The following is a 9,991-nucleotide window of genomic DNA, read 5'->3' as shown; positions in this document are numbered from 1 at the left end:
AGGGCGAAGGGCCTCGGTGGAGGAGGCGGCTGCCGAACTGGCTTCGGGCTAAATTCCCGTACTATTTGTTCCTTTATTACCCCAACCATAAATGCTTCCCCCCCCCCATAGCTTCGTTCTGTCCTTACATGTTATACTGTTTCCCCTGTAGCAGTTCTAAACATAAATAGTTGCTGCTATTAGAAACTACCGGTCTCTTGACCAGTATTCTTGAACAATTACATAAATCCATACAGTACACGTTAACAGTTCTTGCGTTTTAGGCTATTGGCATCTTAAAACACATGCTGAAAAATGCAAATGCTCCACAGTTTGGCAATACTCGGTTTCCAAGAAAAGTCCCGTAACGGGACGTCAGAACCCCAGAACGGCCCAACCCCTGAACTGCTTTGTTTCCATCACCTGCTTTCGCTCCGGTCAAGCCCTCACACCTACAGCGCTCTCCGTTTTAGCCCATGATTCTGTCAGATTTTTATAAACTCATAAATAATTGTGCGAGCAGTTGAGCTAATCCAGCCCGGCTGGCTAAGGAGACGTGTCTCAGGGCTGCAGCCTCCGGTGTTTGCCGAGGTTAAGCACACCTGAAGGTGTCCGTCCAAGGAGGCATTCGCAGCCTCTCTCTCCGACCTGCTGTTTGATTTCTTGAACCTTTCTGTATCTTAACGTTTTTGAGACCCACAGCTCCCTGCCAGATTTCATGGAAACTGGCTGACTTGTGCATAGTGGCACAGGCAGAACAAAAAACACTTCTTTAGGAAATAAAAAAGCACAAATGAAGAGACCTGCTCAGAGCCAAGCTGGCAAACCCTGGGTGAATAGCTGGGGATGCGCTGCACCTTTCCCTCGGAGGGGAAATGCTAATTACTCACGTCCCTTGATGCGAGAGCTGCTCATGAATTCTGACTCCTTATTTCATGCGCTATACTCAAAGGGACACTTACTTCTTTTCCTACAAATCGGTGTTGCTGGTGCCGTGTGTCCAGCATAGCGCTGCTCAGGAGAGGTCTGGACGGTTACGTTTGGCAAGGCAGAAACTAGCTGTTTGCAACTGCAGTTGTTAACCTACATTCTTACTTCACACTGTGTTTATTAGCAAGGACGTTTATAATCCTGTTTTCTACCAGCTTGTCCTGAAAAGAGAAGAATTATGTAGTTTTCATTTGTATGATTCTATTAATTTGATAAAAATCTCTCTGCTTTGTTTTCCAGCAGTGATAATTTGACTCTGCTAGAGTTAAACCACATTAATATGTACTTCGGCGCTGGAGTAAAGTTAGAGACAGTTTTTGACAAAGGGGCTCCTTTGCGGCTGCCTTTGAGATTAACATTCAGGAACGGGCAATTGTTTCTTTTAAAAAACAATCGTTTATCTTAGGCACGTGAAACCATCGCTTGCTATGCTAGATGTAAAGTCACGTGTTTCATTTTCACAAATTTAAAATATCCAGTGTAACTCTGAAGCCTGAAGTGGAAAAATGGTCTTCTATTTTCTTTCCCTCAGGAACAGAGTTATGCTGAGAATGTGAGCAGATAATAGCCATATTCAAAACTTCAGGCCAGATGTCTTCAAAATCATACTATCACTCAAATTAGTTAAAGCATAAACAAACATTTGTGACTGACGTAGCTACTTCAAATAGGCTAATGCCTCAGTCAGCGTTACTCATTTTGGAACAGACTGAGAGAAAGCAGAATCAAAATGAAGAACTTACTTGTGGTTGTCTTCTTTTTGGTCCTCATGACCACTTTTACAGGTAGGAGTTTATATAAAACAAACCTGTGTGTGTATGTAGAGCTGCAGAGCATATTGTAATAGTATTAGTTTGTCAGCCTTGTATTTTAGTATCTTCATATTTCATTTTTAATACTTAACTATTTTTATATTGCAGGCTTTCCATGATTTGATTTTTAACAATTATGCTATTGTATTAGATATTTTACTCTCTGCATTACCACACTGTAGTAATGTATTCTAAAACAAAAAAGTTTTATTTTACAAGCTTACTATTTTAATATTATTTTACCAAGGTCCTGCAAGCTAAACGCTCAATGCAATCTCTCCTTTGCAACAAAAGTCTAACTCATTACTTTGAAAAATAATCCTAAAAAGTAATGCAACACAGAAAAGAAGAAAGAATTGGAAGAGTTACTAATGTCAGTGGTTAGATGGTGCTGTTATATTTTATCACGTCAGAGAGTAACATGAATATGTAGGGTTTACTTCATGCTGGTAGAACTATAGAAAGCGCAAGTATAAAAATGGTTTAAAATTCCACTCATATCTCCTGGAATGCAATATCCCCTGGGAAGGGGCTGTAATGAAAGAACACTTTGTGTATGGACAAAAATCAGGTTTGGAGACATTTCATTTTACAACTGACAGATAAAATATTAACTTTTTGGTAATTTCAGAACTAATTTCTGCTTTTCTGTCTTTAGACACTTCACCAATTTTGACTGAAAAAGACGCCAAACAGATTCTGAGAACTCGTCGTGAAGACAGACCAAGAAAAGCTGGTTTCCCTGATGAGCCCATGAGGGTGATTTAGGATATTTATTTTTTAATTACATTAACTAAAAAAAAAACCCCACCAAAAACCCCAAAACATTTGTGCTTAGTATTAAATTTCTATAGATTTAATTCCAAGCAATACGTTACGAATATCATCCTTTTAAGCAGCTGAGTTCTTCCTTAAAATACTAAAAAAACTCTTTACATTCTTTCAGTTCTTGTTAAGTAGCATTCTATAAGTGCTGAATATTGCTCAGGAAATGTATGCTTGCAGAATGTGGAAATTATTTATCACGGTTCAAAAATGTCGATTAAGTTATTGAGAAGAAAGTGGCTTTTCATTTATAGAAATGTGGATTTCATCAGGTTGTTCCTGAAAAACTAAATAACAGGAAATGTCTTCTGCTTACAGTACATTCTGCACTCAAGGCAGAAAGGAGACGTAGGTGTCAGTGGTCAGCGTGGAGATTGAGGTAGTTCTGAACTAGCTTTTAAAATCACTTACTTTCATTCACTTATTTATGAATGCTACAGGTAGGATGGTTTGTTATGATATTGTAGAAGTTTTTAGTTGCTAGCTTAACGCAACAGCATTGTTTTTGCATGCAGTATTTATATTTATTTATTTTTAAGCCATATTACAACAAAAGAAAAAGAATTAAGGAGCCTTCTGTTTTACTCACTTTGACAAGATGTAATGTATAATTCTGCACTTCTCAAGAGGTACTTAAGGTATTTTGAAATTACTGCCTATTTCTTTCCAAAGTAAATAAACTGTGCTGAAATTACATGGTTCTGAAGAGGCAAAACCCACAGAAGATAGAAACCACACAACAGATTGTGCATGTATGACGAATACAAGGGGCTGAGTTCAGCAAGGTGCCGAACACTTCGGAGCCCCGTAGGACATGTACCCTGCAGGACTGCAGAGACAGCTAGTGGTTTTCTATTTCTAATGGTTATTTTATACCAGCCAAAAAGAATCCACCTGGCTGTCCTGAGTGGCTGGCTGTACACCACTCCTGATGTACACACTTCTTTGTCAAGTGTGATGGCCACAACAAATCAAAGCTGTCACAAGAATACTGCACCATGCTTGTTAACAATCTTGTATAATGAAGACTGTACAACAGAGCCAAAAACCAGAAGGCATGGGCTTCACTGCTGCCCATGGCATTCAGGATTGGGTTGATTGCTAAGCTGCTGTTAAAAAAGCCTTGTAGTTTTTGAAAATGAGCGGGAATACAGCTCCCTTCTATGCTTATGCTTAATATACCACCACGATTATATAATGTGTTATGTAGTAAATATAACACATATTAAATACAAAATAAATAAAACAGTAGAGAAGTTGGATTGAGTTAAATCCTGTATTACAGGAAGTTACATGCATACATATGACGCTCTTAGTCATGAGGTTTCGTTTTAGGTAGCCCTGCGAGGAGCAGGGAGTTGGACTCGATGATCCTTATGGGTCCCTTCCAACTCGAGATAGTCCGTGATTCTAAGTGGGGAGCAGAGGGAGCTAGGGCTAGAGAGTGTTTGATTACTGACCTCTGATGCTCTGTCCTCGCCACTTTCCATCCTACCACGATTAGTAGCACACATTTTGTTGAAAAATTCCAAGCTTCTCATTTCTTTTTTTTTTCCTATACAGCAATGCTGGCTTTCTGTAAGAAAACCCAAACATAAAAGGATTTGTTTTTCTCACTAAATGTCAAGGTTTTCAGTAGAAAAGGAAATATCTTCCAATAAAAAAACTATCCCCCCCGCCACGTGGAACATGGAGATTTTCCCTTGTGAATGAAGATGCATGGCTGCTGTATCCCTGTGCACAGTTCTACCACCAGCTCAAGGAGAAAAACTGATTTTGTATGGATTCTTTGTAGCAGAATGAAATGAATGCTGGGATGAACCCACCTCTGTTCATCTATTTTAAGCAAAAACTGTTTGTACTAGGCCAGATCATGCTGAGCTGAGGAATTTAATTTGCAATTCTTTGTGACACTGTTTGACTTCTACAGTGCCGTTTCAGTCAAAAAGCCTGTTTGGTTACAGACAGCAAGATCTGCCATCTTTGATTATTTAAAAAATGTCATTTATGTTATCAGCATGTTTTAACCTTACTTTGATACCCTGCTTTTTATCATGTGGCATCTTCTCAGTCATATAGTTCTGTTCTCTGCAAGTTCATAATGCAGTCTCACAGAGGGATTTGAGCCAAGTCTCCCTGTGCTGTGAGGACAGAAAGCACAGTAAAAGGCAGGATACGAATGCTTCCTGCTGGCACCCAGTATCCCAACCCTCTGGTCAGCACAAAGAGCAGAGAACTGGATGACAGCGGGAATACTTGGCCAGTGCAAAGGGTTTACGGGGCAGCTTCCATTCCTACAATGCCTACTGTGCAAAGCAATGGGGGTGTATTTTGAAAAAGTGTGCCCAGTGTTCACGAAGCTTAGGAGCCCGCATGCACTGGGACTGTAACTTTTTAAAAGTAAATTTTGTTCCTGATGGAGGCCAAGTTTTTGGTACCCAGCTCACTTTAGTTTGATAATTTGTAGCTTACACCAAAAAACTATAAATTAGTATGGGAAATTCACATTGTTTTATGTATCACAGAAAGACCAATCAGCACTGATGCGTGCTACTCCTAGAACCCTTCAGAGTATTGCCACAACATCCTATAAGGGGTTAATGTTTTTTAATCAGCAGGAATCAATTTTCAAAAGAGGCTACAACAGACCTATCTGTGAGAATCCATCTGTACCCTCAGGACCAACAGAGGCTTCTGTGTCGATATGCAAATAAGAAATGTGTATGCAGAATTCCTAATTTATGAATATTGTTGTAAAATTCTTGCTCAACACCTTTACTGATCTGGATGATGATGTCATTCATTAAATATTGCTAGGTTGGGGCAAGCTGACTAGCAACACCATTTCACTATATTTGATCATTTTAAGGGGTAAATTAATTGCTCTTATATAAGCTGTAAAAATTCTCCTGGTTCATTGGTCTGGCATTAGACTTGAGTGATTACATAATTAAATTACTTTTTCTTTTCTTTAAATAGGAGTATATGCTTTACCTCCAGCGCCTGGAGCAGAGATCAGAAGAACAATTTCTTGAACACTGGTTGAATCCACATTGCGTCCCACACTGCAACAGGGATTTAGTCCATCCAATCTAACGGTTTTGCCTACCCCGCAATCGGTATATGTATTTCTTTTACAGTGCGTATTTCTTTCTTCATAATGAAAGGCAGCGCCACAAACTGGAAGAGGAGAGAATAACCAATGGCTGGAGGAAGTACCTTGTGCTGAAAGGTGTCTGGCAAACAGAGCAGTGGCAGGGAACATGAGTGTCCTAGGCATCAACTGTGTCACTGTAGTTCTGTTCATGTTAATAAAACATTTGGTTATGCATTTCTCTGCTATATGGATATAAGCTGGTGACTGCACAACATTCTTATGAATGGTGCTTCAGATTGCTCCTGTTTCTTTTCTGTCTGCTTGTGCTCCTTTTCCAGCTTAACTATTTAAGTCTTGTACTTGTTCACTTATCTCTCAGTAGGACTGTGGCAGGATTAAACTCATAGCTGTCATCCTTGAGATATTTAAGATGCAGTCTGACCTGCTAGGAGTTGAGCCCGTTCTGCAGTATCTCAGCTGTAATTGCTAGCTGGTGATTTTTTAAATGGAATTCACTATTTAGTACACATGCTGGTAAACATCAACATCGAACATTTTCACAGAGCTTGCATGGATTATTAGTTCTGTTTATGATTTTCAACATCAGTGTAATAGGCAGCATCATTTGCTTTATTGCCTCTGTTTATCGTATGCATCACAGAGTTCAATGGGGAAATATATTCCAAAGCACAGCTCAGGAACCAGGCACTACTCACAAGCCAGTCAGTGACAAAATGACACATCCCAATAGTACGCCACGCGCATTAGGTTTGTGATATGGTCATCCTTTTTTGACTTGTGTGTTTTGCATACAGTATCAACTTATCACTACATTAAAAAAATGTGATGTATTGAGGTAAGGAATGTATAGGATTGTAAAATGTAAGTATTAATCATGAACTCTTCCAGATACCCAATAGCTGTTTGTGATGCCAATAAAAGAAGATATACCTACATCTGTATATTTTTATAACAGGAGAAGCCTTCCTGCTTACATTCTTTAAATAGACATGAAATTTGTCGACTGGGATACATTTGAATCATCACCATAACAGTGATGCTATATCACTCACAGTTAACTTTTTAATGTAAAAGTTGCAGATTTAGCTCTGTACTTGCAAAAGCATTTAAGCAGTAGAATACAGAGATGGTGTCTGTCAGGGCTGATCTGTTTCAAAAGACAGAAAGTTTGTCTGCTTAAAATTCTGCTATTTGTACCTGTACAAATCTAAATACTTTTGAAAATCCGGATGTTGTGGTAGACTTCAACAGAGCTATGTTAATCCACAATAAGCCAAAGGTCTGAAACTTATTTAAAAACAAAAACATAAAATTCCCAAACCTTAGCCCTAGGAGGTAAGTTGGCTGTTTTCTAAAAATCTTCCAGCTGAGACACAGTTGAAAGCTGGCTCACTTAGCTATTGTAATTCTTTACAATAGCTGCTCACAGGCGATTGTGAAGAATTAACGTTAGAAAAGCGCTTAAATGATTAGAAGCCCTTTGTTTGTTATTAGTATGGCCAATGTCAGCATGGTTTTTAATTATATTTTTTTCTTTTTTTTCTGCAGACCTCTTCATGGGCACCGAAGAGGATATATACTATGATTGTGTTAAGGAGGACAAGATTACTCCTGCATTGGCTATGTGCTCATTGTAGAGCTGAACCTCTTTGCAATATGGTGCAATCCCAGTGATAGAGCAAAACTTCCAGCTATAAATGGCTAGATACGTTATAGACAGCCATATATTTTCTACCAGTAATGATTGCATGCATGAATAAATAAATCAAGGGTTTCCCCTAGTTTCTGAGATATGGGCAAGAATGAATCACTGATTAGTCCTAGAGTATGCTTTTTAAGGGTACAGCTTTAGACTGAAGCAAAAGGAACTTAGGGAAAAGTCCATAAAATTGGAGAATATAAACATGATGTCAAGGCCAGCTTTCTGGACTTCGGAGGAATCCTTAGTTACAGTTTTGTAGGTTAAATAACAATATTGTATGAAGACATAACATTTATGCAACACTAATCTATGTTTAATTGCCTGATGAGTTTCACATACTGTTTCATAATAAAAGCTTGATTCAAATCTATTTTCAGATTATTTTGTTACCTTAGTCTCCCATACTATATGCTGACAAAAACCACTGGAAGTGAGGCTCAGTATTGCAAAGTACTAAGGAAACATCAGAGGACTTTCTGGGATCAGCAGCTGGGAAGCACTATGGTGCAGTCTAATAATTTTGTAGTTTCTCTGCAAAACTTTTCCCTTTCCTTTATAATTCTGCCAGGTCAGGCACTTGCATCCAGCCATCCCTTTTCTGCCTGCGTGCCTTTATAACTTATGCCTTAGTATAGAGTATCTCGTACAGTCAGATGGTAAACATACGGCATCTGCAAAACAACGTGAAAAGTGTCTTGATGGCTCTTACATGACTGTTATGATCTGTGATGGCAACAGAATTAGTTATGAATGGACCAAAGTAACTTTCAGAGCTCCTCACTGCAGTCACGCTAAGAGCCTGAGGACTGGTAGCAAAATAAAAAACAATTTTATGAAGATACATAAGGTAATTACTGCTGCAACAGAGCATTTGGTAGGCTGAAATAGATCAACAGTCCTTCTAGTATACTTTCCTTCCAGTAAGAGAGCTCTCCTACATGATTCCAAGGAAACAATTTAAATCTCAAAGCATCAAAGGCTTGCTTTCCCCTACTGTCAAGATGAAATCATAGATTAAATCTGGGAGTGTAAAAAAGTATAATCAGGCTGCTATTGTGTGCTTCATTCATACTACTCTCAATACAGAGATCTCAATTTGCATATCTCCACTGAAGTGAAAGTCGTTAGGCGAAATCCTGGTTCTGTTTTTTCTTGCGCAGTGAAAAATTCATGCCAATCCCAAGTATGCCAACTTTCACCCAGTGAAAGTTGATTTAAGTACTTCTCTGAAATAAAAGAACTCCCATCTAGTTATATTCAGTCATAAGTTAGATAACTAGTAAGGTTAAATAGTAGCTTCTAGATCTACCTCAGTAACACTGAGCTAATCTTAAGGCAAACATGTGGAATAGGAAATGTTTATTGTTTTAAGTTTGCTTTTCCACATTAGTGTTAAAGGATCTCATATAGGTCTCTCCAAAGAAAAGTTAAGTATTATTATGTCTAATTTACAAAGAGAAAACTAGAAACATAGAAAGGTGAAGTCCTTCCAGGTGCCTGTTCCATGCTCTCTCCCACTTCATAAGGGAAAAAATTTTGGTATAGTGTTAATAGTCTTTAGCCCACATTTGCGTCAGGCCGATTCATCTAGCCAATGGGCAAAAGAGCCAACCCACGTTTGCACTCAGATTCAAATGAAAACCGTTAGCAGTGTTTCTAGAATTCCATTACAAAAGTAAACTCTCTCTTAAAAGTATCTACACTTCTGTTCTGTGGTACAACTGACCATTGAAGTACCTCCTGGTCCATCAAGACAAGCAAAACAGCAGACGCCATACAGGAAGTTTGAAACATAAAGAATAAAGGGAGAAAAAAGTGTAAAGAAAAAGACAGAGAACAGAAAATTCTGAGGGTAAAGAAGAAAAACCTAGACTGAAGCCTATCAGAGCCTCGGTAATCCTGTCATCATGAAGAACATAGCCAAGATATTTCTTTTTAAGACATCCAGCTCTTCTGCCAGATTTAAGAAGCCAAGTCCTCCATTCAGACAAATTAATTTGGGCCCTGCAAGTAAACAGAGAAACACCCTTCAACCTACCCGAGAGACAGCCAAAGAAGAGGAGGCCATCACAGCACAGCAGGCTTTCAGAAGTTGGCAAATGCTGCAGTCTAAAGAGAGAGGGAAGGCATGAGTGTGACTGCTTTAGACTATTGCCATGGAGGTAGCAACCCCTCATCCTGCTTATTATACATTTCTGTATGTCCATAAAATATATACAGTGTTTTACACGTAATCCAGTGGACTAATAAAAGAACAGGATCTTAGGGTCAGTTATAAATAAACTAACTCAAGCATTCATTATGACTCAGCAGTGAAAAATCTCATACATACTTTGCAAAAAAGGTTAACACTGCATAAACATTATACTTAGTTATAGCTACAGAAATTATGTAATTAAGCTTTTTCCAGAGTCCTTCAGTGTGGCTGCCCTACTGTGTTTTTATTCTCTTCCTTTACACAGATCTTTCCTTCAAAGCCATAATTTGCTTGAAATCATCTAAAGTTGAACTAGATCAAGTGTGTTCAAGGACTAGTTGGAGGTTTATTTTTGCCCATGTCTAAAA

The 9,991-nt window shown here is 38.6% G+C and overlaps 1 protein-coding gene across 1 annotated transcript; it reads left to right on the top strand.

Moving 5' to 3' along the window:
* The first annotated feature begins 1,699 nt into the window (after nucleotides 1–1,699).
* Nucleotides 1,700–5,702, top strand: CUNH17orf67 (chromosome unknown C17orf67 homolog). The gene is made up of 3 exons (XM_009287666.1): nucleotides 1,700–1,754; nucleotides 2,440–2,540; nucleotides 5,586–5,702. Exons 1-3 carry the CDS (start codon nucleotides 1,700–1,702, stop codon nucleotides 5,700–5,702), a joined length of 273 nt encoding a protein of 90 aa, XP_009285941.1.
* Nucleotides 5,703–9,991: the final 4,289 nt, after the last annotated feature.

This window comes from Aptenodytes forsteri, unplaced genomic scaffold (assembly GCF_000699145.1).
Source record: "Aptenodytes forsteri isolate BGI_AS27 unplaced genomic scaffold, ASM69914v1 Scaffold153, whole genome shotgun sequence".
Taxonomy (NCBI): domain Eukaryota; kingdom Metazoa; phylum Chordata; class Aves; order Sphenisciformes; family Spheniscidae; genus Aptenodytes; species Aptenodytes forsteri.
Note: the sequence above shows the minus strand (reverse complement) of the source record. Positions and strands in the feature narration are given on the sequence as shown.

Excerpts from the sequence above, each read along its gene's own strand:
- CUNH17orf67 (XM_009287666.1), top strand. The coding sequence starts at position 1,700 with ATGAAGAACTTACTTGTGGTTGTCTTCTTTTTGGTCCTCATGACCACT. Across the intron at positions 1,755-2,439 it reads CCTCATGACCACTTTTACAG|ACACTTCACCAATTTTGACT; the intron begins GTAGGAGTTTAT and ends TTCTGTCTTTAG. Across the intron at positions 2,541-5,585 it reads TCCCTGATGAGCCCATGAGG|GAGTATATGCTTTACCTCCA; the intron begins GTGATTTAGGAT and ends TTCTTTAAATAG.